General features: G+C 34.5%; 1 protein-coding gene across 1 annotated transcript; it reads left to right on the top strand.

The window, feature by feature from the left end:
- Positions 1-26,576, top strand: LOC128989041 (minichromosome maintenance domain-containing protein 2-like). Its single transcript, XM_054410898.1, has 11 exons — positions 1-56; positions 2,899-3,151; positions 3,443-3,669; positions 7,259-7,439; positions 11,767-11,893; positions 13,300-13,555; positions 14,910-15,060; positions 15,970-16,102; positions 21,360-21,487; positions 22,244-22,424; positions 26,368-26,576. The coding sequence occupies exons 2-11, from the start codon at positions 2,982-2,984 to the stop codon at positions 26,464-26,466; spliced, it is 1,653 nt and encodes a 550-aa protein (XP_054266873.1). The 5' UTR covers positions 1-56; positions 2,899-2,981; the 3' UTR covers positions 26,467-26,576.
- The last annotated feature ends 1,254 nt before the right edge of the window (positions 26,577-27,830 follow it).

The raw sequence follows: 27,830 nt of genomic DNA, 5'->3' as shown, positions 1-27,830 counted from the left end.
CCCTTATATAAAATGTGATATACAAATAGATTTCCTTAAACTAGGAGTGATATCAGGTAACTTGATTAAGGAACCAATTTGGTTGGTTTTTGATTGCTTATTTTTGAATTTAGGTAAGTTAAGCTTAGCCTAACAAACATTTTGCAAAATAACCTACCATTTATATCAGTTCAAAATCATCAAAATATTGCGCAGGTACAATTTAGGCCTATGTTAACATTTTAAAACAGAATTCCAGCTTTTAGACATTCCAAGAATATATATTTCAAATACAATATATATTATACAACATGGATTATAGGTACAATATATTATTTTGAGCTGTATTTCATAAAATCATCAAATTAATACAGTTATAACTTAGGCCTAGGGTGTTTAACTTAGGCTATGTGGGGGGTGGACATTTTTCCTTATCGCTTTGGATTGGCTCCCTTGAAAACTTTCTTATGGGTACCTATAATATAATTTTCTCCAAAACATTTTATTAAAATGGTTGCTTGTTGATCCCTTTTACAAACTTATAGATTACTAGCTGTAACCCGCGGGCTTTGCCCCGTTTAACTTCTTAATTTTCAAGATGATATCGTTCGCATGGCTCAATAACGTCCTGGTTGAAGTTCGTTCGCTACGCTCACTCACCTTTAGGTTGGAGCTCGTTCGCTGCGCTCACTTGCCTTCAGGTTACCTCGTTCGCTACGCTCACTTGCCTTCAGGTTAGCTCGTTCACTACGCTAACTCGCCTCCAGGTTGAAGTTCGTTCGCTACGCTCACTCACCTTTTGGTTGCAAATTAGCCGTTGTCATAAATGTAAAAGAAATAATAGTGCTGCACCCTGTTGGTAATCCTTGTCACTTTAATGCTATTGAACATCATAGAACAGAACCAACTTATTTAATTGAAACAGCTGTTAAGATTCATTAATTCCATTTCTCATAAGGTTAACATGGGAAACTCCAGAGCCACTGGGGCGGAGCCGATTTGGACTAACCCCCAAATAATAGAAACAAAATTACGTCAAAACTAACGTCCAGCGTCACGAACATGAACAAAATGTTGAATTAACAATGTCATAAGAAGTCGACTTGAGTTATATTTAATCTATGGTCGTACTTGCATCTAGGTTATATTTCTTCTAGGATGGTAACAATGTCTAGCACGCGTGCGCCCCTAATCACTCTGATCCCTAGCCAACATAGTGGCAGTGCAGTGGCAATACGATGCATACCCCTTGGGCGCTCGTCAACGTCAACATCCCTACAGCCTACTCCCATATAACCAATGTTCGTTAATTTAAACTATTTTAAATTTCCTAACAATTATTTCTTCTTACGAACTTCAGAATCACAATGCTTTGGAGTTTTTTTTTATCAACTACCGGTATGACTATTTTTAGATAGCCTAGGTATAAAAAAAATTTTCTCTTGGCCGTGCGCCCTCTGGAACCTTGCGCCCATAGGCCTGGGCCTACCGGGCCTATTGGGAAATCCGGCCCTGTGTATACTTCTTGTTTGTTGTTCATGTTCATTGGTTGTTAGGTATTGATTTTTCTTTGAAATTTACATTTAATATGCTTTGTACCTGATATAAATGAGCTCATTTTTGTAAATACTTATAGTTAAGCCCGTTGTTTTCTTATTTTGTTTCGGGTCACCGGAATTTTACCCCCCTGGAATTTTACCCCCTGGAATTTTACCCCCTGGGCAAAGCTGATGTTACTATGACGTAGTAACCTGAGTGCTCTAAAGTTTGTTCGCGGATTTTACCACCGCGGATTTGGAAATCTAATGAAAATAGACAGAGCGTGATGAATTAGATTAGCAATAAAAACTTGAATTTACCCCCTCTCCATATAACTAGCTTTTAGGCAACTGTAGATGTACAGCCCTGATTTTTACTCCCGGAATTTACCCCGGATTTTTACCCCCCGGAATTTTACCCTCTGGCCAAATATAGAAATTATTGAGAATGACTAATTTTCTTCTTTCAGTTTTAATTTAGTAGTAAACATTTTATTATTAAGTAGCCTATCTTAATTTATTTGTAATCTCAACTAAGTAAACAGGTTACGCTGTTTAATTTTGATATTCGAGATTTGGGTTTGGGGCCAACCGTTGGTTAATACGTATGTATATTAAACTGAGTATCTCATTTAAACGATAATTGGGTGACCATTTCTTAAACAATTTACCATACCACCGTGGAAAAACTATTTATTTTGTTTCTGTTGTACAATAACATATGCCCTTTTCTTTCTTCAGACACAAACTATGAGCTATTTATAGTTTGTACTGAGAAAGGTCATCGAAATACCTGTTGTAAAATGTAGTGTAGGCATCCGGTACAACGTATTTGACCAATTGTGTTGACTACTGCAATGAAACCCGAATGTTTGTATATACATAACCAACAGTTGGTCCCAAAAATTGAATCCGGAAACTTGACTATCAAAATTAAAATTCATTAACCTGTTTGGTTGGTTAAGGATACAAATAAATTAAGATAGGCTACTTAATAATGAAATGTTTACTATTAAATTAAAACTGAAAGAAGAAAATTAATCATTCTCACTTATTTCTATTTCTAGCCAGGGGGCAAAAATCATCATTGTCCTTATTGTAAATTGGTTTATAACCGTTGGAAGGTAAAGTAATATAATGTTTAGTCCTACTGGACAGGGGTATCTATTTTATTGTAATTTCATCATCATATATCCTAGCTTAATAGATGGAGCTGCATGTGGAATTGATCGGTAAAGTAGGACATTTTCTAACTGCAATTGAAACTTCAGATCTGCTTTGATTGTGGAATTTGTCAACACTTTAAATATTGTGAAGACAGCTTATACATGTTTATTTATATTTCATAAATATTTTATAATGCATTGGACAACTGTTTCAGGAAAAGTTGCCGCAATATTGTTGAAAGAACCATATCTGGCACAGCAACTATTCAATAAAGTTGTAAATTTAGCAGTCAAATCAATGAAAATTCAAGATAACGTGAATGTTGGCCTAGCTCAGATAAATATAGAAGTCACAGTTCCCCTGATAAAAGATATCATGCTGTTTTCAAAAAGATGCTCTCCTACATCATCTGGGTTATTTGTTTTCCGAGGAGTCCTAGTGTCCTGCACAAAACCAACAAAGTACTGGTGCGTCAATAAAATAGTTCGGGGTTGAATATTTTACAACTCATTTCAATCTTATGTCCAATAATACCAAAGTCATCATAAAGATTAAATTGACCTCATAATTTATTTGTAATTTAAATTATAGAAGTTTTATATTATGGTTTTTAAATAAATGTAATCTAGAAATTATTTAATTACTCCTCTACCATCTACAAATAAAATCAATACTGATTCTATTACCTTATTTAAAGTTAATCTTTAAGATTGGTAGTAAAATTGCAATTTTGTAGAATAAAGCCATATTTTTTGCAGTCGAAGTGCAGTGTACCAATGTCCACTAAAGAGCTGTTCAGGTCATACTGGAGAAAGAGTATTCGGAGAAAAGTCTGCCGGCAGCATCTGCTGCTATTGCGGCTGTAGCAAAGAGGAATACTTACGAGCCAGAGAGAACGGAGATCAAGTCTTAGCTGTATTTGTAAATTTAGATGCCTTCCAGGTGAACTTTCACCGAAATGAAGGAATCACAGTTTCACTAAAAGGTAACTAAGGTTCGGTCAAGTTTTGTCTGTAAAAGTACTTGCTAATTTTAAATTTTTACTTTCAAATTTCTGCTGGACACTAACCGTTTTACCTCTGTAAAATAAATCAGAAATGCACCGGCCATAATCTCGATTTATGCACTTATAGCTGTTCGAATCTGCTTAAACTAGATTTTCTTGTCACTATTTGAACATTTGTGACCAACTTGAACTGACTGATGAAAGGACTGGTGGAACCTGGATTTTAAATTAATTCAGTACCTATTTAAATAATTTGTATATTTGTACTTTTCACTTCAGTCTTTGGTTTATTTATACTTGGACTTAGAATTTTTCATTTATAATTATTTACTTATCATTTCAGAACTATTAAGTGTACAAAGTGTTAGCACTTTGTGTTCAATATTATATACCCCTGCTGCAGCAAACCTGCAGACTAAGCAAATTTCCATTTGCCTGATTAGATTTACACTTAAATGTCTCCTTAAAAATATCACATTTATTCCCTATTTAAATAGAATTAGTTTAATAAGTACTTAGGTTTGCTGCAACAGGGAGGGTAAAAGTATATTTTTTTGTAAAATGTTAATAGTTTAGTAAGAAATAAAATTTGATCAAAATATGTTCATAAACAAGCAAACTACAACGGTTTACTTATTCTCCATAAGAATAACATGAGAATATTAAATTTACCATTTTTTGGAATTTTCTGCATAACTATTAGGTGCATAATATCGCTTTAATATACTAAATTATTTGTTTTTTAAGCTCTATAAAATTGTTTGGAAAGAAATTGCAAAACTTAGTGCAAATGTTTTTTTTCGTGTGCGAAACTAAGTGTGAGGTATCGTTGGCTCAGTGGCGGATCCAGAGGGGGGGCGACGGCCCCCCCCCCCTCGGGCATACATATATATATATTTTACTGCATCTAGGTAATACAGTATACACATTGAGTAAAATAATTTGTCACACTAACTTTAGATAAAGAAATTATATAAAACTGCCATTTTCGAGACTTAGTTTACACAAATGTTTTGGGCACCCTCCCTTGTGACTGTTTCTAGATCTACCACTGTGTTGGCTAGGGGTCCACTTGTCCTCCTATGAATATTACACACATTCCTAGTTAGTGATCAGTCTTGTTTAGTGAATGGCAAGCTACATTAGTATTGCAATTGAATACAATGTAAACAATTTTTTTTATTTAGGAGTTTTAATTATGAAAAACTGTGTATCTTTCAAACAACACTCAACTTAATTCCAATTATAAAAAAATATTAAAATGTTAAGATTACAAAGTAATATATATATTCCTTTGTTATTGTTTTATTGATTGGTTTGTGGTGTTTACAATATTTAAAATACAGTTTTTGAGATTTTTGTAAAACAAATTTTTCTTGTGGGTTAGGTTAAGTTTTTTGTCATACTTCAGAAAAACCGACTGTTTTCAATACTGCAACACTGTACTATATATATATAGCGTTGGGGGCTAGAGCAGTTCATTTTCTCCATTGTGTAATTAAGAGAATCTAGGTAAAGCCGACATCAGCAGTTCATTATTATAGCTATAAAAAGTTGTCTGCTAGTTTCAACAAAGTAATACACTATCGTATTATTACTAACATATTTTGTTTGTGTTTATCATCGCGTTATATTTCAATAGAAACATAGCCCTTTAAATATCGACATTTAATTTGCAATGTAAGAGGATTCAAGTAACAAAATATGTAGGCCTATTTATTATTGTGTTGGAGGAGTGATACATATTGCATCTTTAATGTCCGTAACAGCTGTTCACAAGTGATCAGTGAACAACTTCTCGATTAGCATCGTACGTGTTATTGAATTAACTGAAAAAAATTAAAAGATATACGTCTAATAACAACACTTTTAACAATATATTTACACTTATACTGTTGACTCACAAGACGGTAAATACAGTGGTGGTGATAAGAACCCACAAATTTGTTCACCAGGCCCCTCTCCCCCAATAATCTTTAAAAATATTATCCTGGGTTTCCACATAAGCTTGCACTTGGGATCAGCAAAGCATCTCCCGACGCACCGAGGCGTCATCATCGTCTTCCATGATCGTGGAAAAATCCTGAATATCTTCATAGGATCTGAATATTAGCATCGTCCTCAGTGACTGTAATAAAAATCATGAATACTTCCTGCAGTCAGAAACATTATCTACCGTGATTGCAACCAAACTCAGGACATCTTCTGTGTGGTCATGTAGACGACATCATCATCTCCTGCGATCACGGCCAAATCCCTAATATCTCCCGCGGTGACGGAAACATAATCTTTTTCTGCAATCAGGCAAAATTCAAAATACCTCCGGGGAAAAAAAAAGTCGGCTTCTACAGTAGCGTCAAAATCTTAAACATCTCGCACGGTCACTGAAACATTGGTATTGTCTTCCACTATCGCTGCAAAATATTGAACATCTCCTGTGGCCGCAGAGACATCGTCATCATAGTCACCCGAGGGGGAATGTTCTCATCGATATCCGCGATCGTGGTGAAAGTGTGAACCATTCATTCGCGTGGGTGTGATCCTCGCAGACGCGTTCTACGGTTGCAATGTTATCGCAATCGTAAAAGCTCTGCTTGAGCTCGATTTTGTAACTCTCTCAAGCGACAGCAGTGCTAGATCTCTCAAGGTTTTAACAAATTTATATCATAAATACTAACAGTAAAACTCATATAAATTTTGTTTTGATAGGGGGCCCATATGGCAGGGCCTGTCACTGGTCACAGGTCTGGGTCCAGGTAAGATTTCCTGAAAAATGCCGGTCCAGGCTCACAGGCCCCTCCCCCCCAGCTTATGAGCCTCCCCACCCCATGCCTGCTATCACCGCCACTGGGTAAATACAGATAAAAGATTGTAAGAGGTAATCGTTTTCTATTGGACACCCCAGGGTCTGATGATGACTAGAGTGTCCAATTGAAATCAATTGCCACTTACCATCTTTTATATCTATTTACCTTCTTGTGAGTCAACAGTATAGTGTAAATATATTATTACAAGTCTTATTAATATATATATAATTTGTATAGCTTTTTATTTTTTCAGGCAAATGTTCAGTATTAAAAGGAGTCTGTTTAGGCCCTTGTGACGAAATATAGGCCTACCTACTATTATTTCACAATAAATTACATTTAGGTCTACATATTAAAATTGATATATTTTAGCAATCAGACCATATCTCAATCTTCAGACCGTATCTCAGTGTCTTTAGAGGCAGTCTGAATATGGCACCTTAGAGTGCCAAAATATATTAAATACTAATTATACCTACTATTATGTAATTTATAATTTATTGTCAATTGAAAATTGACATAGTTGTGTTTAGGCTTAAAAATCAACAAAACATCCGGAAAGAACATGAAGAGGAAATGAAGGTTTATAGTCAATGGTAATATGTGTGTGTGTATGGTGATGTTTGATATTTGAGAGAGCGGGCGGTTTCTGCTGTAGCAATTTCTGCTCCAGGGCTCTTCGAACCTGGCTACGCCACTGAATCTAGAATTTTTGTTTCATCAAACCGTATAATTTGTGATTTTACTTGTGTTTGTTTCAGATAATCTGATTAAGGACTTAACCCTTGGAGTATGCTATAATGTGACCGTAAGTCACAAATGTTCCCGGTTCATTGCCTGGGGAATAGAAAGAACAATTTCAGAAGCTCAGTGGCGATTTGATCATAATCTACCTTCTGTGGGAATTCCACAGACTATTAGAGCTCTTGAGAAATATTTGATGTAAGCTTAATTTACATTTTTATGTCATGCTTGAACGATTTGTAGTATTACTTAAATAATAATTGAACCATATTACGTGAAATTCTATCTTAAGGGTTATAACCATCAAGTATATAACACAACTGGAACACAGGGTAGATAGGAGATTTGGGATAAAAAGCGCGCCGTTTCAGCAACCTTCCCCCACCACAAAGGGGGACTCAACGCAGATATGTCAGTTCCTCAAGCCGTGCACGCGGTTGTTAATACGCTCCTGGCCGTGCATACAATAGGTTGACTGCAATTAAAGTTATATATTCGGAATCTACATTAACTGCAGAATCTGACGGTGTAAATATAATCTTATTTTAATCGTAATTCAAATTTTAACAACTAAAAATGTTAAACAAATATCACACCTTGACATGAAAAAGTTACTAAGCGAGGACTTTTTTTATATTTTGGTCAGAAGCAAACTTCAAGCAAAAAAATTGTCGCTAATGAGATGATCTTCAGCATATGTGTTACAACTGTGAACTGTGTTACAACTAAACTGTGTTACAACTAACCCACTTTGTTTAGTTGTAACAAGTGATCTTTTAATATCTGCTTTGTTGGGTGATTAATGAGAAATTTCTAATATTAAGGTTCAGAGCAAGTAATTAACAAGGTCATAAATGCTAAACCTAGAAAGTATTTAACGTAAAGGCAATAACAACAATTGAATAGTAAATTTACAAATCAAATTGTTGGGCTCCTTCCTTTGACAATAGGAGTATTTGTATAATGTTGCTAAGACACGATTAGTAAAAAAAAATGTTTTGATTGTTATTGCTATTCTGTATATGTTTTAAAATTCATATCATCACACATAAGAGAAAAGGGGTTGGTTAATAATACTAAACTGAACTTCTAAGAATATGTATTAATGTCCACAATCGTGCTTAAATACATTACATGTTGTGAAACAATTTCTTAAATCTCTGTCTTACACCTAACTTATTTTTGTTACATTCATTCATAATGTTTCTCGCATTGGAGAAACAAACGGTTTTATAAAATAGTGTCCCTATCAGTTTCATTAGTTTAAAAGTGTGACTTTCGTGGGGTGAGGACGCGCCCTCTTCGCACCACTGCTCTGCATGTCATTGATGTGAAATTTTGTGTACTTTGGCAATTATTATAAAATATAGGAATTAGTACACAATTGTAAGTTGTATTACATTGAGTATTTCATTCAACGGAGCGGAAAACCCAGTTTGATAGGGTTTCTTCAACCCAGCGGGAGCCCATTACCGGTATTGATATTTATTTTCTGCAAATAAATAAAATATATGATCACATCTGTACAGTACGTCGACATCGTACTGTACGTTTAGAGACAGGGATGGGGTGTTGTAAGTAAATACACTGGTTACATTTTAAATAAGGCTCAGAGGACCGCAAGGGGTATGATTTTGACGGGTCTATTACATGGTGTGGACTGACTTGAGGAGAGGGGATTTAGGCTGCGTACGGACCGGAAAGGTGGTGTGATGTGGCGTGATATGACGTCACGACGGGAAATAGCCATGAGCTGCTTTATTGGAAATAATATGGTACAACATCCATAGAATAGTTGTATTATTGAACTTATATCAAATATTAAAAAGGTTAAAATATATTTAGCTTTACAATGATCGAGTAGCAAAAACATAAAGAGTTGCTGGAGTGAGGAGGTTGGTGCGACATAAAATCAACCTCGTCGCGCTATTAATCACTCTTCTACAAACAAACTGCACACTTAATTGTAAATTGCTCGATCACATGTTAAAAATAATCTCTTCAACTACAACTTTGTCGCTTAAAGTTTTCTTCTGGCCCAAAAATAAAATACTTCCTTGCATACTAACTTTTTCATGTCACAATGAAGAAATTTTTGACTCCTTTTAACTATGGAAATTCTATTTCAAATCAAAAGTAAAAACTATTTATACCATTACATTCTGCATTTGATGCAGATTACGAATATATAAACACTATTGTACTTAATCTTTGTTATTGAAGGCTAGGAGCGAGTTAACACTTCGAGCACTATTCGATGAATTGGCTAAAATCCGCTGGGTCCCCCATGCTGGTGGGGGAAGGCTGCCACAACGGCGCGCTTTCATGATCACGTACCTAGCATTCCAGTTGTGTTATATACTTTGATGGTTATAACTGGTTACTGGTTATAACTGACATATAAATTTGCTTTGGAATGAACTTTAGAATTCAAATTACATAAAGCTTAAAATTAAGGATTACCTCTAAATTATAAAACACTCAGTCAAATTCTTTGTTGGAAAACTTCATGGACATAACTTGGACAACTAGCTGTCACAAGTTCTTTTTTGATGATGATTGTCTGGTCCAGTGGGCCACATACTAAGCCTATACAACATTTAATTCAGCTTGCCAATGCAAAAGTTTGTTCAAAGAATGTGAGCTAGTTGGGCCTAGTTTGCCCGGGCTAGGGGTGCAAGAGGTTTTAAGTTTGTTGGGGGTGTAAGCAATAGAACAGATGATCTGCAAAGGAAATCTCCCCACTATCTGTTTTCACTCTTAACTGCCTGTTTCCTACCTGTTGATATAACTCCTGTTCTTGATTTTGATAGTGTACTTGATCGTGGCTTTGTCTTTCTTTGCCAGTTTATTTTGTCCAATCCTGTGAGACACATAGTTATCAGTTGGCTTGTTATTATTGATATGTTTTTGCTAAATGTTTTGTATTACTGTATTTATTAGGGATGGTTGGGTCTCAAAAATTATGGGAAACATGAGGGAAAATATATTTTTAGATTTTCAGACCTAATCTGGTATTTTCTCGGAACTGGGTCTGTGCCAAGGTTCGATCTCTCAGCAATTTTGCTGCAATTATGAGTTACGATGTCAATTGTCTCCTCCAAAAGATAATCACGATTTCGCGGTGAATGTGTGTTTCAGTAATCTCAGAAAACATTTACCAACTCGCCATGTTTAATGAGCTGTTTTATTAAAAAATCATGCCGCTTACCACAACCAACATTTTGAAGGCTGCTACACCCTTAAAGCCCTTCACAAAGTAAACCCACTTCAAAACCCTTATATGCAACCAACTGGTCTTAAAAAATTCTTAATTGCTCACCAGTTGGTACTTAAAACAAAGTTCCCCTCTGGTTTAAATTTAAGATGGTAAAAAAGTGATTCAACTCAGCTAAATTTAAATTTTCTTTTAGGCTTATTATGGATATTTATAGGCATGCACTGTGGATGCGATACTCCCCAGTGTGGATTAACGTCCGCACGGGTGAGTACTACGACTATCCGCAGTACTATCCTGATAATTAGACCAATCCGTAGACCAAAGGAAAAATGTGGTTCGGATTCCACTATAAACTGTAGGTCCCTTAGTTGCCATTAGCTGTATGGGCTATTAATTAACAGCTGTGTCTAAGGAATGTCGGCCTTAGTCACTAACAAGACTACAAGATCGCGCCACTCATCATACACTCATCTCCATTCATACTTGGCTTAAAATACCTACTTGGTATGGTCGCCATTTCAAAGAAAAGTATTAAAGTATTAAAAAGTATTCTTATTTTTCTTTCATCTGTACTCAATCATATGTTCTCAAAATTCAACTACTTGTAAACTGTTCATATTTACAGTATTTGTTTTGTTCATTTTTACATTTTTCATTAATTTCTCTCTGCTTGAAAAATTTTGTATTTAACAAAAATTCACACATGTTTCATTTTTCATCATTCTTTCAAGAAATCCTCAAGAACAATACACAAGTCATTTGGCAGTCCCGGGCCTAGGTCTTACCATGTGACCTACGGTAATAGCTACGTCCCTATAGGGAAATTCGCTAAAAAAAGCTCAATCAATTTGATCGTTTATAAAAATTTGCCATTGTTATATGTTACAAGTGCTTGTGTCAAATTTCTATGGCTCTAGGGGGTAATTTTATTAGATGATTCATATCAAGGGAGGTGGGTCACAGATATCTCGCAAGCACAAAGTGTGTCACATGCAAATCCCTGTCTTTACTTCAACACAACATGCTCTGTACAGTTTGATATTCTAAAGTTTTGTGAATTTTCCTAATTTAAAAAAATCTGTTTTATTTTATCAATTAGTTAAAATTTGGATATTTGGATATTTTTTGGCATTTTGCATTATATTTCTATTTTTCTATAATATCTGTTTTGACAACAGTGTTTCCATGGGCAATGAATAGAAAGATATTTATGCCATAATACAAATTAACTTTACTGTATCTTGTGTTTTGTCAGATAAAATGTATATACTGTATTGTGATATGTCTAATGTTCCATTCTTGTAGGGAAGTTTGTCCTAACTCCCCCTGGGCCCTCACAGCAACCCTTTCCTCTCAAATTGCCTCACATCGCTATCCAGACAAATCCTTCCTACAACTGAAAACTGGACTACTTCTGAGTTTAGCATCCCAGGTATACAAGATCATTTCATAGGTAACCTTGGGTTGAAACATTTTTGTATCTGATCTAAATGAGGAGTCTTAATCTCAATAAATTCTATATGCTTTAGCAAGAACAGATTGGGCTTGGGCAGGAACTTGGCTAGGAGTGTGGAAGGTGCTGCTACCTAATTAGTTCAGAGGGCTATATTCTACCCAAGGTTGGAATGGAAATATGTTGTTGTGTGTGATACATAACATTTAGTATTTGGGTTAAAATATGCATCTAGCTTGCGTCCCTATCTCAGTGGTAGTTGAATTCATTGAATTGAATAGTTGGGAAAGTATAAATTGTATATATGATTACACAGTAGGTACCAGTTTGTTTTATGCATTACTCTTTAGAGGTTATCAAGCTGATTAAAGTGCTTTACATACTTAGTACCTGGGGACGGAGCCATGGCTTGGTGTGGTTTATTTTTATTGTAAAAGCAATATAAATTAAACTCACGTTTGATTTACAACTAATTTTGGCTTTTATTATTTAAGTTTCAGAGGCATTTCAATTTATTATGATGGAAATTTTAACCTGGCAATCCTCATGATATTAATTTATTTTACAGTCGATGAAAGATCGCTCGTTTATAATAGCCTATACTTGCATAAACATTGTTTTGACATTTTGTTTGAATTAAAACAGCTGATTACTTTTGGGGATTAAGTTTTAGTAGGAGAGAGCCAAGTTAAATAATCAGTATTTGATCGGAACTTGGAACTATTTTCACCTATATTGAGTTATCTTCTGTGTAATCTTTGCTCAATAGTAACAACTGATGTTTTTCCTTTTGTACTGTATTTTGTAATTTGCTAGTATACTGTGGGTGGATGGCTTATTATGAAGACATGTTACAACTTACAAGTCTTTTGTTTACTTTTTCCTTGTTATTTTGTTCAACCAACATGGTTACTTAGCAACCCATAAGGCCAATGTTAAAAAGTTTTGACTTTCAATTTCATTTTTCTATGTAATTAGATTTTTGTTGGCAGTTTTAACTGCATTAAACACGTTTTTAGGCTAGAAATCAATTATTTACAACATTTGAAGAAAATCGTCAAAGCAGTTTTCAAGATCTTTGTGCAAGCAAGCATACAAGCAAACATTGCTCATATAAGAGTATAGGATAACTAACTACTAACATTGAGTAAAATCTATAAACCATCATTATACTTACCTTAATACTACTGCTTCCAATGTGCCAATAACGAACAAAATCAAAATGAAAATTTAGCCTGAGATTGTGTGAAATATTTTTAGAAAAATGGAGGAACGTATTGTCTATGACAGTTTGTATAATAACTAGTAATTATTAAGTCTTTAGAATGTACGGGGATTTATGCTCACTTTTCCTCTCAAAGGACTTAGATTCTACTATTTTTCAGAGTGAGGACCACAAGCCAGTGCCACTGTTGGCAGTAGGACCGGACTGCAGTGTTCTGTTGTACTGTGCCAGTCAGCTGTCCCGACGCTGTGTCTCTGTCACTAGTGCTGCACTCTGTGGTACTCTCGGCGCAACTGCAGGAGAGACGTGGCTTGAGGCTGGTCCTCTACTGCTGGCTTCCGGTGGTGTCTGCTACCTTGGTGACTGGGCCAAGTTTGGCAGCGGAAAATCCAGTGTGGCCTCACAAATTACAGCAGGTATGTCTAAGTAATTTACGTAAGTAAAGAGTGTGAACTTTTGCTGAACTTAAACAATTGTCCAAATCTCTATCTAAGATGATTGTGGTATGTGTGTGTGCCAATCGAAAGTTTACCAATTAACTATACAACACCATCAAGCATATACCTCACCATTAGAAATAACTAATTGTAGCCTAATGTTGATACAATGCAAATTGTCAAGGCAAAAAAGTATTATTATTATCATCATCAGCATCATCATCATTATTATTATTATTATTCAACAAAAGAATCTTTTCTTTAGTAGATAAAATTAATGCAATAGTAGTACAGTCAATGAAGGTAAAAAAGTGTGAGCTGTGTATTTATCCAATACATCAGTGATTTAAGCCGGGTTTATACGATGCCAGTTGGCGAGACAATTGTCAGGAGACAACTGACTGGCTTGGAATTGCTGGCTTCGTGTCAACACTTCAGGCCAATTGGCCCGCCGATTGTCCCGAAATTCAGTTGTCTCCGGGAGTAGACTGAGGACAATGAGCTGGGCCCAGTGAGGCCTCACCCCTTGAAAACCCAGTTGTCGTGACAATTGGCGCCGTGTAAACAGTGTAGAGGCCAATAGCGCTGTCTTGTCTTTTGGCAGTAGTACCTTGGTGCACTGTAAAATGTCTGGGCAAGAGTTGGCCACGTGTGAACAGGTTCTCATTCAACTTGCCTGGTCTACGACAATTCCAAAACCATGTGATGCCAATTGGCAAAGACATGTCTCGCCAACTGGCATCGTGTAAACCCGGCTTTACATAACAGTTTACCTACTTATTTTATTTTTGAAATTACTTATTTATTTATTATTCAATTATTTAACTTATATTAAATAAATTATTATTTATTTATTTTATTTAAATAAAATATTCCTCACATGTTTTCTTTATCAAATGCATATTTTCTTAATAACTATTCACAACAAACGTCTGAAAACAATTATATAGTCTGACAGTAAAAAATATATACTTTAAGAAAAAGGTTCATAAGTGTCTGAAGTCTGCATTTGTGATATTAATAGTTAGTTTATTTGGTTGTCACCTGATAATATATAATATTGTTTTATGTTGATGATTTGGGTTTTTTATGTGAAATACAATGTAAGAAGTTTGATCACAAAATGGTTTTTAATTTTTTATCAATTTCCGTACTTATTGTTAATGAACATTTGTTCACCCCCAAGAGGTCGAGAAGGGGTGACAACACCTCCTAGGGTAAAAGCAACCCCCTGGCACAGGGTGGACATTGAAATTTACACGGGAAAACGGTCATTGGCTGGACTAAGTGTGCTGCATCATCATATGACTTTATGTACTTTGCTTGTCTCTAGTGCTAGAGAGTGGTCGAGTGGACCTGGTGCCACCATCAGAACCTCTGGTCAGTTCTCCCCCCTCCCTCCCCTTCCAGGCGGCTGTCTGGACATTCTGGTCTGGAGACAAAGCGACCTCCTGCGCCCAAGCTCAGCTGCGTACACTTATTGAGTATGATCATTGTGATCATTATCATTATCATATGATCTTATGAGTATCAGTTGTTTGTTTGTATGTATACAATTGCACTTGTTTGGACTTTTTTTGTGAAATGATTTATAGGGGGTAGTATGGAAAACTCTCCAAAGAAACCTCTGAATGTGTCACCTTTATCTCTATTGTCCAACATGCAAATATCAACATTTTCTTCTTGCCGCTGATTGTGTGGTTCTGTGTATCGATCATGATACGAGCATATTTACTTTGTGAGGTACCAAATTTTAAGGGGGGTGAAAAAAAACGTACTGTGAATAAATAAACACCGGAACATACTCGTTTTCCATCCATAATAGCCTACCCTTAGGTCTATATGTTGGCCATAGCTTGGGCTATGGGCCAAAGAACGTAGGCCTAGTTTTAAACACAGTATGAACTGTATAACACACACTCACACGACATATTTATTAATACTAGAATTCCAATTCATCAAATAAAGTGAAACCAACCGCTTTACGAATATTTAGCGCCGATGACGACATGTTTTGGGGGGGGGGGCAAAATTTATGTGAGGTAGGGTTAAGTAATTTTAAGTGGCCATTATACTTTATCTCATTTTTGCTGCTCATATTCAGAGGTTAATACGAAAAGTATCACTGTATGTCATGCGTGATTAATTAAAATAATTCAGATTAGTACTTATGTTCTTTTTGAATTCTATTCATTATTCTTGGGGAAGCTTAAACTTGCCCCTGTATCTTCGTTTTATTCAGACTTGGGATTGTAGGGCTTTCACTATATTTAGAACAATAAAGCAAAGGTCTGAGGCAAGAAAACTTGTCTTTATATTTTACTGAGCACAAAATTTAAGATCTTATTGAAGTTATTAATCGTTTGTAAATTTCCTGTTCTAATTATTTCCAGAGTTTTTGGAATGCCATTTATTGGTGATGGAGGGGCGGATATTGAAGTGGTCGCTGACCATCTTCTCTATGAAAGCATGCAGACCAGAACAAGTAAGGTGGAAGGTGCGATACCAGAACAGGACCTTAAGGAGGTTTGTCAATTATTAAATTAATCTAAGTTACTTAGGCTATATAATTCTTCTCAAACATTATGAACAAAACCAAACCTAAACTAGAGTATATTAATTCAATTAATATAAATATATACACTAGGTAAAACCTGTCGAAATCGACGGTTACTTTGGAAAAGGTTTTAAGTGACTTTTGGAAATCAATCTTATGTTCCATTATTTTTAAGTACCTGCAGCGATAAATCTCTTGCATGTGGAGAAAAAAGTAGGCCTAGGTACTCGGAAAGGATCCAATAGAAGTTAGTGTATTATTCATCCCTGCCATGTTTTTAATGTCCCTTGCTTGTATTACCGTAGTTATCGAGACACAAAAATATGCTGTCAAACTATTTTATTTATTCTTATTCTTTTATTTATTCTTATTCTTATGCTAATAAGAATCCCACAATGTGATTATAAGTTGAATTACTGATTACCCACTGAAATCATAGACTTAAAAGGTGAAGGATAACATAAGTGAGAAAGATAGATTAGTGGCAGACCTTATTTGAGGGTTTGTAGAACGTAAAATTATTTCTTAAATCTGCAACTTCATAACACTTTCTAAGATTTGCTACATATTTTCAACACAGTCATATTGGGATATTCATATTCATATTCAAACATCTTTATTCGTAAATCATGTACATTGGTGGTACAGTGAATAGTGTCAGAATACTTAAAATAAAAATACTATTTCTATTTATGGGAGGTGGAAAATTCATCAAAAGAATATAATGCTAGATTTATTAAATGCTCCTTTAGAATTTTCTTGAATTTAGATAGGTTCGTTTCTTTTTTTATGAATTCAGGGACAAATTTTAGAAAATCATTACCAGCATATGAGGGGTTTTTTTTCAAAAAATTTTAATTTGTGAGGCTGGACAAACTCCCTTCTCCTCCTAAAATTATAAGAATGCACTGAATTTATTACTTGCTCAGATTCATTTTTTTTTGCGATAAGAATTGTTTCATAAATATATTGCCCATAAACTGTAAAAATTTGTAATTTCTTAAAATGTTCTTTTGCCGAATCATCTCGTTTAAGCTTAAGCATAATTCTGATAGCTTCTTTTTGTCGCTTCAGAATACTATCCATATTTAATATTTTTGTTGACCCATATAATGCTAAACCGAATGAAATATGGGAGTGAATGTGTGCAAAATATATACTTTTTAGGGTTTTCAAATTACAATAAAAGGACATTTTTGATAATGCGAACATTCCAGAGTTAGTTTTGGTTAAAACTTTCTGTGTGTGCTTATCCCAATTCAAATTTTCATCTATTGTTAATCCCAGAAAATTGATTTGATGTTCCTTTTGAATATTATTTGAGTTGTAAGTTATTGTTGGATCTTTTGTAATTCTGTTCTGTGCTGTTCTGAAATTTATAAATTTAGTTTTTTGTGAATTTAATAATAAGTTATGATTGTAGAAATAGTTCCCAATATTCTCTAATTCTACATATGTAAGAATTTCAGCTTCTTCTGGAGAGTTAGATGATACAATCAAATTAGAATCATCAGCGTAAAGACATAATTTAGAATTTTGCTTGTAGGTTAAAGTATCTTCCATGCCCTTAAGGTAACACAAAAATAGCAAAGGCCCCAAAATTGAACCTTGTGGCACCCCAAATTTAATTGGTTGATAAGTTGATGATGATTTGATAATTCTATTATGATTTGTCAAATGGGTAATTTCCACGAATTGAGATCTATTTGTCAAATAGGAAGAAAACCAATTAAGAGCTCTTTTTGATATTCCAATTATTTTAAGTTTTTCTAGTAATTTACTATGTTTTACACTATCAAACGCTTTAGAAAGGTCCATAAATATGCCAATTGTATAATGTCCTTTGTCTACTGATTCAATGACTGATTCGATAAAAGAAACAGCTGCGCTTACAACTGATCTTCCATTCCGAAATCCATGCTGATTATCATCCAAAATATTAAATTTTTCCAAGAACTCGGATAATTGTAAGTATACGGCTTTTTCATACACTTTAGAAATTGAAGGAAGAACAGACACTGGGCGATAATTGGATATAATTTCAGGGTCATTTTTTTGTGTAAAGGAATTATTTTTGCCTGCTTTAATATGTTAGGAAAAATGCCTGAAAAAAACGAAGAATTGATCAGATGACAAACAATTTTGCTGATGTAGGTTTTTGCAGCCTTTATTATTGTTACAGGAATTTCGTCATGCCCACTGGAGTGTTTATTTTTTAAAGATTGAATTATTTTTTCCACCTCCCTTTCAGTGATCGGTTTCAGTTCAAATTTTGGCTTTACAAACAAGTCATCAATAAAATCAGCTTTCACATCAGCCGTCACATTCTGATTGTTACAATTTAAATCTAAATCTAAATCTGTAACCATGTTGCTAAAATAACCATTAAACATATTTGCAATTTTACCAGGGTCTAAAATTGTTTCTGAATTTTGTTTTAAAATTATATTTTCTAATGGTTTCTTGTCATTTTCCCCAACTTCAGAGTTGATTATATTCCAGACGGTTTTCTGAATGTTTTGGGAATTTCCAATTTTTTGTTGGAAATATCTGTGTTTAGCCTTATTTAGTTCTCTTTTATAAGTAGCCTTTTCCTGATGTAAAAAATCTTTTAGACTATTACTTTTATTACTACGATATTCCTTAGTCAGTTGAATAATATGCTGTTGTTTCATCTTTAATTCTTTAGTTATCCATGTACGTTTTTTATTTCTCTTTGTAACCAATATTTTTGGAAAAGCCTGATCAAAATAGTAAGAAAAAATTTTAAAAAAGACATCATACTTTGTTTCTACCCTGGAATTATATACATCGAGCCAAGATTCATTGGAAAGTAATTGTGTAAAAAGATTAGTGTTTTCAGGTGAAAATTTACGCAACTCTTTTTTAATCGGCAAATTTACGGTTTTCATAGAATGTTGGCATTTTACTTTTAATAGCTGTCCATCATGGTCAGATAAGAAAGTAACCAGACCTTCTACCTTTAAGTCAGATAATTTAATATTTTTTATCAAAAAGTTGTCTATTGCTGTCTCCGAATTATCTGTAACTCTTGTTGGGAAATTAACAAGGTACCTCATATTTTTGCTTTCTAACATCTGTTGTAATAATCTATGTCTGCTGTCCAATACTAAAACATCAATATTCAGGTCACCTGCTACAATAATTTTATCATATTTTTTATTAAAATAATCAATTAAAATATCTAACCTGTCCAGAAAAATATTTACATCTGATCTAGGTGACCTGTAAATACCAATAATGAGATATTTTTGCTTATTAATACTGAATTTACAGGCACAAAATTCAAATTGCAACTCTTCAAGTAGAACATTACAAATTGCATCCGGCACCGAGACCCTCCTCAGCTCAAAACTCTTCTCTGCCAAAATAATAACCCCTCCTTTAGACTTTACTTTTCTAGAAAAACTGGATTTTACTGAATAAGAATTTAAATTAACCCTTTTTATTTCCTCTTCTTTCGTGTCGTGTTCTGATAAAACAACTATATGGGGATTTACTTCGTCTAAAATTGCCTGTAGTGAATTTAATCTAGAAGGGAGGTGTTAAATGTTCTGGTGAAAAATTTTGATAAAATTATGTTGCGATTTTATTTGATTGGTGTGGTGGTTTGTAGAATTGAGTTTAAAGCTGAGAAAGATGACTGCGCCGCCCCACAGTTATGCATAACTGTATCCAACCCAGCACTGACCCCACTTCCATCACCATTACTCTGCTTTAACACTTCACTGTATGATAGGTCGCCAGGTGCCACAATAACTTGCTCTGTTTGAGTTGATGTCTGCTCCGTGAGTTGATCAGCTGCTCTTGTCTCCGTCGTGGACACTGGAGTAGTTGCAGCCTCATTAGGTGTTACATTGGCAGTGATGTCTCCAGCTTTAGCTACATAAACGTTTTATGCGATAGCATTTCTGGAGTTTGATTTTCAAGCCACTATAATTACTTATTATTTATATTGACATTTTAATGATATCTGACTGAAAATTGGCAAATCTACATGACAAAATTGTGAAGAGGTTCATTGCCAGTACCTTTTACATTGCCTTGTGAGTTGTGACTATTCTATTTGTAGGATGGACAAATGTTTCAATGTTTAACACATCATCATCAGATCGCACATATAACTTGAATGATTAAAGAATCACTTGGATGGTCACATCATAGCTTTAAAAACTCACAAAACATTTACAAGACACGGATGAATAAACTAGGTGTTTGAACGTTTTATGTCATTTCCAGGGCTGTGCGAATCCAGAAATTTTGGTTCGAATCCGAATCCGAATCATAGCTGTACAGATTTTATCGAATCCGGATCGAATCCGAATATTTTAATTAATCCCGAGTCGAATCTGGGTCGAATCCGAATCTCAAATTTACAGCCATTATCGAACCTGGATCGAATCCGAATCTGAAATTTAAAGCTGTTATCGAATCCGAATATTTAAACCTGTTCAGAGTCGAATCCAAATCCGAGGAAAGTCAGCAGTACCAATTTTCACATTTTTAGACCACATTTTCTGGGGCTGAAATAACTTAGGGAATTGCTTAAAAAAATTCTTGAAATGGGCCAAATAAAAAAGTTATAAAATTTAGGCCTACCTATTTGAAGTTTTGAAACTAAAAAATTGGGCATAAGTTAGGCATACCACCTAGGCCTAAGTTACTCGCTAAAAGTGATGGACTACCAATTTGTGTAGTCTAAAACATAGGCCCAGCCTATTATACACCTCGGTGTTAATCATCCACACAAGCCTATGTCTGCATTACTATTACAAGTAACAACTAACACTGTGAGGTTAAGTTTACTGATAGCCAAGATAGGGTTCAAATGCGACCTACACTAATGTGCCTAAAACCTAACACCAAGTTGGTCAGGTTCCTAACATGAACCGGTCAACAGCAAATCGGAGTGCACAAATAGTTTTTTAGTGTCTAAAAAATTATATTGAAAATTATATTCAATCAGAATCTAGTAAATTTTAATATTGAATCCCAACTCGGATCTATTTCCAAGAAATTTGAATATCGAATCCGAACCCGGATCTCTTACCAGTAAATTCGAATATCGATTCCGAATCCGAATCCAGTTAGAAACAGTAGATTCGTTCTCGAATCCGAATCGAATCTCTAAAAAGATTCGGATTCGATTCGTTTTTCGAACTATTCGCACAGCCCTGGTCATTTCCATTTCATTTTATCTTTCAGTATCTCAACATTGTATGTTCGTACAAAGTTCAACTAACACCACAAGCAAAGAAGCTGTTAAGAAACTACTTTGTAGCCAGCCGAAGAGAGCGCCCTGATTGTTTACCTTTAAATGCTCTAAAAACACTGTAAGTTTTTTCTATAAGCCCTTTAGTATTCTAAATCCATATATAAAGCCCAAAGTACCCATGAATTTTTGAGAAAACTACAAGTCACGCCCCCATAAACCATATACTTAAAATGTTCATCATGACGAGAAACCTTGCGCCAAACTATCCATTATTTCATAAATTGCCCTTCCAAATTGCTTTCCAAAGGGAACTTTCATATACCTAATGTTAAAAATACCTCAGCTGTACTTATTTGTATGTTATTATTTTTAATTTATTACCTTACTAGCAGAGTACCCGTCCTTCGTAGGGGGAATTTTAATCTAATTAACCTACAATTATACAATATTAACTTAAGATTTTTTCTAAGAATGGGAAACCAAGTTTGATATTTATTGTGAAAACTGAGATTTTTAGCAGTGATGAGAGCTGCTAAAACGAGCTTACAAAATAATCTGTTGAAGGTGTACTCATTAAGTTGTCCATGCATTAATCAAAGTATTTCTCCTTGGATAAAAAGTTAACACTACTGATATGAAGTAAACATCTTGCAACCATCTTAAGGTGCTTCTTTTTTTAGCCGCAAATAAAGGCAATTTTAACTAAATACTTTTGCAGTTTTATAAATCACTCCATGCTTTTGTTCTATTAACCAATTATTGTCATAAACAAAGAGAGAGAATAAAACATGAACGCTTACTATTTCTGTCGTACCATTAATCTTATTAATTAATTTTATTCTCAGATCAAACCATAATGATTCCTTTATTTCAGGACCGCTCTAGCAGAAGCTCACGCTCGCCTGTGTTTGCGTACCATTGTGACTTACGATGATGTTGTGTTGGTAGTGTTCCTGTATGAAGAGTCTATTGCAGCACTCTATGGTACTTCACTAATGTCCCCACCTCCATCAATGCTTGGGGCTGATAGTTCTAATTTGACAATTGCTGAACAAGTAAGAAAATATAAAAATATTTTTTTCGGTAATGTGTTGATCACATTTTTTTATCATTTGAAACGGTTTACTGTGTGTGTTAAACTGTATGTGCCAGGGGTGCCCACAGGGGGGTTTGATGTCGCAAAATGCGACATCAGAAATTTATTTGGGGGGGATTTTATGATTTTGGGGGGGATTCAAGCCAGTGGTTGGTTAAAAGCACATAAAAGATTAATCAGATAATTTTTACGACCTCCTTAATTTATTACTGGGGTAATTATGCAATCAAAATCCCGTTTGACATTTTATCTTGATTAATAAATCATTTTATAGTTGCTATAAAATACATAGATACTTTTATGTGGATTTCCACTTTCTGACTCGTATCATGTTTGACAGTGAGAACAACTCCATGCCAACTGTTGTCAAAGGATTATTATTCTAAATTGTATCAGCAATTTGAGTTTGTTTTTAGCTTTCATTATGAACTCATTCTTATATAGTCTCATTGCCTTGAGGACCTATTGATGGTTTTTTAGGTTTGTTTATTATAATATATTCTTGATTCATAAAAAAACAGTATTATGATAATGATAATCATTTTGCTATTTTTACAACATGAACAACAACATGAAAGCTTGTGATAATATTTTGACTCGGGCCCAAATAATTATGCCTGGGTCATTTATTCATTGGAAGAAATTGACATACAGTACTGTGACAATTTATTTAAGGTTTTTGATAGGCTATGTGTTTACGTTAACTTCAAGAACTGAAACACATGATTCTGGATTAATTAAATTTTATTTGTTATTGTCTTTTCTTGAATCTAGAAAGAGCTTCAAACAAATTTTACCTAACCCGCCATGTTAAACTTCCCTATCCCAAGCGTGATGTATACAACTTCCTTACTTCTCGAGTGATGTAAAGTATCAAAAACTCACTCGGTGATGTAAAGAAACCCATTTAAATAACATTGAGTGCTTAACTTAAAAAATATACCTCTATGGAGCCAACGACGTTGAACGCTAGAAATGGAGCCTCTATCAGCTGTGCGCTTGAATGTTATTGTTATACTTTAAAGTATTTTCCTAACCTAGCTTTTGTTTGTAAAAGAACGGTACTGTTAGAAGATGAGTGAAATGGGTAATGAAAAATATTGTACGTAAACCCATGTATATTGTCGGGTCAGGTAAAATCTTGTACATTACACGTTACGCAAGAGCGTGTTTACATCACTTAAGTGAATTATGCAACCTGCGTGATGTAAAAACGCTCTTACTACACTTGTAATGTAAATAGCTATTACTAGTCTTAGGATAGGATAGATATATAATTATTTGTTTACGCCACACTACACTATTTTGACGAACTTCCCATGCAAGGATTTAGTCCAGAAAACAGCTGTTTGTGCTTAATCAAATGGGGTTTCATACAGTACTACTGTACTGTAATGAGTTTTGCCGGACACCAATCAGCTGATTATACTGTATTTGGGTGGCAATGAGTGGCTATAAGAAAAACATAGCCTCTCTTAGAGGTTATGACTAGTGATTTTTAGTCCTTTAGTTGGTGGTAATATAGGGATTTAAATGGATTTAGTAGTATGGCGTAAACTATCGTACGTCACTCATCCAAAATATGTTGGCCGGACTCGTATAAAAAAAAACCACTACTCGACTTCGTCTCGCACGGGATTCAGGACTAGTTAACGTAATATATTATTTTAACCCACTATGATGTTTTTAACTGTTTTACATATAGGTACATTAATTGGTGGCTGAAAGTTACGTTTTGCAGGCCATGCCAGCTGTCATCGTCATTCGGGGATCGAGCAGGTTTTTACATCCCTAGGGCCGCAAAATCAGCTGCCCGCTTTAAATACACAATCAGTATCCATAGCATTGCAATAGAGTTGTTTTATTGTCACCGCTGCCTAGCAACTATTTATTATTATTTTTGCTGATTAGATTCCTCAAATTATTTATCCACATGACCTTAAAGTTGTAGTTGTGTTGACTATACAGTCCACTCTTGGTAATTCAAACACTTGATAATTCAAAACTTTCGATAATTCAAAATGAAGGCTCAGTCCCTAGAGAATCTCTCAATATTTCAAATTTTTACCATGCATTTTGATACACTCAGTATTTCAAAGTCCAAATAGAGGGCAGGTCAATTTGCAACACGCAGTAATTCTAAGTTTCGTAAGAAAAACACTCTATAATTCGAAGTTACTCAGTAATTCGAAGTTTCGTCGGTTAACACTCTACAATTCGAAGTCATGCTGTAATTCGAAGTTTCGTCGAAAAAACACTCTGTAAATCAAAGTCACGCAGTAATTCGAAGTTTAGTCGGCAAAACACTCTATAGTTCGAAGTGATCTCTTCCTGTTATAACAGGAAACTATACAGTACAGTACATCCTGTTCCCATGGTAGGCTAGTGTTGGAAGTTTTGATGTTTGTTTAGTTAGAGCAGTAGTCTGAGTTAGTTCGCTGACTTGTTTTTTCTAAGTTGGCAATCCGATCACTAGATTGCGCGACATCTCCTTGAGCACAAACGTAGTTGTCGACAGCTGATAGTTCAGCTATTTGGCGAAATATATAGTGCTAAATAACAGATTTCTTGCAATTACAGTAACTGAAAAATAAGCCGGTGATTGTTTAAAAGTGTACTAAAATACTGTATGATGTTTTATTGTAACGTGCTGTACCTTTGTATGTATTAAACAAATGAACTCTCTGTAATTTGAATGGTTTATTTTTCTCCCGATAAATCGAACTCTTGATAATTCAAAACTCTTGATAATTCAAATGTATATGCTTGGCCCACCAATTTAGAATTATCAAGAGTCTACTGTATCAGTGTGCAGTGCATTATCATTGAGGTGAATTAGTGGTAATAGGGTATAGTGTGGTGGTGAATAATAGCGTTCGTTACCACGGACTGAAATGGTTTTGCAGTCCTCGACCTCGTATCGAACTTAAAAACTACCTCGAACCAGCAAAACCTCATTTTGGCCCTAGGCACGAAATATACTATTAAGTTTAGGCCTAGTAATATTTTTGAGACTGAATATTTTACACTTATTTAAAAAGGACCAAACTCAGAAGTGGATTAAAGGGCAATTTAGAAAATATCTCAAACTTTTTGACATAACTTCAAGTACTTTCTCCCCTAAAATTTAATATGGTAAAAGAATTGTTTAAATGTAAAACCCCTGATCCCAAAAAAGTGGTTTTCGAAGTGATGTGTGTGTCTGTCTGTATGTGTGTATGTAGGGTACAGAGCTACAGACCACGCCTGTGGTCCGAGTCCGATTTTGATGAAATTTGGTATTTTAGGTACCAATCCATGGTCTCTCCAGATGTTTTTTTTTTTCATTTTGGATTTTTAATAGTGATATTCCATAAAACCCTATAAAATAATGGATGAATAAAATTTTCTCAGAATTGGCCCGAACGATTTTGAATAAAAATTAACATGTTATACTCTTTGACTATGACAAAAATTGTATAAACCCTCTATGCCGTAAAAATTATGGTTCAAAAGTTATTGCAACTTTTGTGATTTTCCCTTTTAAACCCTATTAACTCATGGAAAATCGGATTTAAAAAAAACTACATGGCCAATTTTGATTCAAATTGTGTGCATGTTAAAAATCCAACTCATTTAAATTAAAACTAAACTAACAAATAGTTTTCTACTAGAGTTTTAAAGGAAAATTGTCCATTTAAATTGGGTTAAAGTTTGATTCAAACGCTTAAAATTCCCATAAATTTAAAGAAGTGTCGGGGGCACCCCTTCCCTCCCCGCATTATAAACATAACTATGGGTTAGCCCCCAGACCTTCCGGCATGGGTTAAACAACGAATTTGGGGGGGATTCTGCGACGTGAGCTTTGGGGGGGATGGGCACCCCTGGTATGTGCAGTTTGATTGTTTTATTTTATCTTTCAGATTACACTGACATTAAAAAACTTCTCAATGTGGCTGGATCAGTATGTCAAATCGCTCCTGAGCGAGGGTTCAGTCAATTGCTCCTTGCCAGAAGAATAACAATGCTGCTGTTTTGGTGGTTGAGAATGTTTTCTTGAGAAAACATTAACAGAAGTTTGAGAGGAAATATGCTGAAATATATCTTTAAGTTGTTAATAGGAGCTTGATTACCACTGCGTTTTAATCATCTCTACCTTTAAAAGTCTATTATTTTTTATATTTTTTGTAGGTTTTAAAAACTATTTTCTTTGTGTATAACTAAGACCGTAGTTTAATATTGTGTTTAACTCACTGTCAAGCCGCAAGATGGTTTCTTAGATAAAAGACACAGCCACAATGGTTTCTTAGATAAAAGGCACAGCCACAGGACAAGGTTTAAATGGATGTACGTCCTGTGGCTGTGTCTTTTATCTAACATGGGCTGAATCATTATTTTTGTCTTGCTGTAAATTGCATAATATCACATTTAAGTTGTATTAAAGTCTTAAAGGGATTTCTGTTCCTTGACAACATTATGTAATTTTCCCAAATTAGGTAAAAATTAGAAAGAAAAGCTATTTTTGTTTGCCAATTTGGAGCAAAATTACTGCTTTACAGTAGTATAACTTATATAATATCCATTTACAATGTACTGTATTTTTTTTTCAGTTAAAATTTAAATTTCCAATTACAGTGCATCTTGAATAATGCTGATACTACGTGTTAGAACCTAAAACCACGTTAAAACTAAGGCAGGCTAGGGTTATGGATTATCTTGTGGTTTGCATACAGTAGTTTAAGTTTGAGTGAATATTCTCTTTTATGTGATTTATGAATCCTATAATAGAAAATAGTTTCAGCATAATCAAATGAATGTTAACAAAAAGAGAGGAAATTTTACCTCAACATATTAGTTTGTGATTAAGTTTAAATCACCATTTAGTCTAGCGCCTAAAATGTATTGTTAGTTAAGTGACATAAGTTAGTATGTTAAGCTGTACTTTGTTTTGTTATTCAAAATTCTGAAATGTTTCCTAAACTATTTTCCATTTTTGTTTGTATCTCAGTAATAGAATCCTCAACTATGCATTATGCATAGTTGGAAAATAAACTTAGATTCTTACAGAATAATGTTACCCACAGATAAACTTTTCGGTCACAGATAACCTATCTTCAGTCAAACCATGGGCTGTCTCCTTGTACTAAGTTATTTATTAAAGCTATATAAAAATTTGTTTGTAAAAAAATATTTCTATTGCTTTATTTTTGTTTTATTTTCCCCATATTAACTGCAAAGTGTTCACATCAAAACTTTAAAAGGAATCTCCATTTCCAACGAAATTTATTGAGTGTCAGTAAAAAGTAATTCCAAAATGGCTTCTATAAGTAATTGTTCACTTTGCATTATATTGCAACACTGGAACAGGAACGAGTTGTGACGTCAT

The sequence above is a fragment of the Macrosteles quadrilineatus genome, unplaced genomic scaffold, assembly GCF_028750875.1.
Source record: "Macrosteles quadrilineatus isolate MER2022 unplaced genomic scaffold, UCM_ALF_1.0 Scaffold_3__2_contigs__length_128488019, whole genome shotgun sequence".
In the NCBI taxonomy this organism is placed as follows: Eukaryota; Metazoa; Arthropoda; class Insecta; order Hemiptera; family Cicadellidae; genus Macrosteles; species Macrosteles quadrilineatus.
Note: the sequence above shows the minus strand (reverse complement) of the source record. Positions and strands in the feature narration are given on the sequence as shown.

Coding starts and splice junctions, on each gene's coding strand:
- LOC128989041 (XM_054410898.1), top strand. CDS start 2,982: ATGAAAATTCAAGATAACGTGAATGTTGGCCTAGCTCAGATAAATATA. Junction 13,556..14,909: donor GGCCTCACAAATTACAGCAG/GTATGTCTAAGT, acceptor GCTTGTCTCTAG/TGCTAGAGAGTGGTCGAGTG. Junction 21,488..22,243: donor TTAAATGCTCTAAAAACACT/GTAAGTTTTTTC, acceptor CCTTTATTTCAG/GACCGCTCTAGCAGAAGCTC.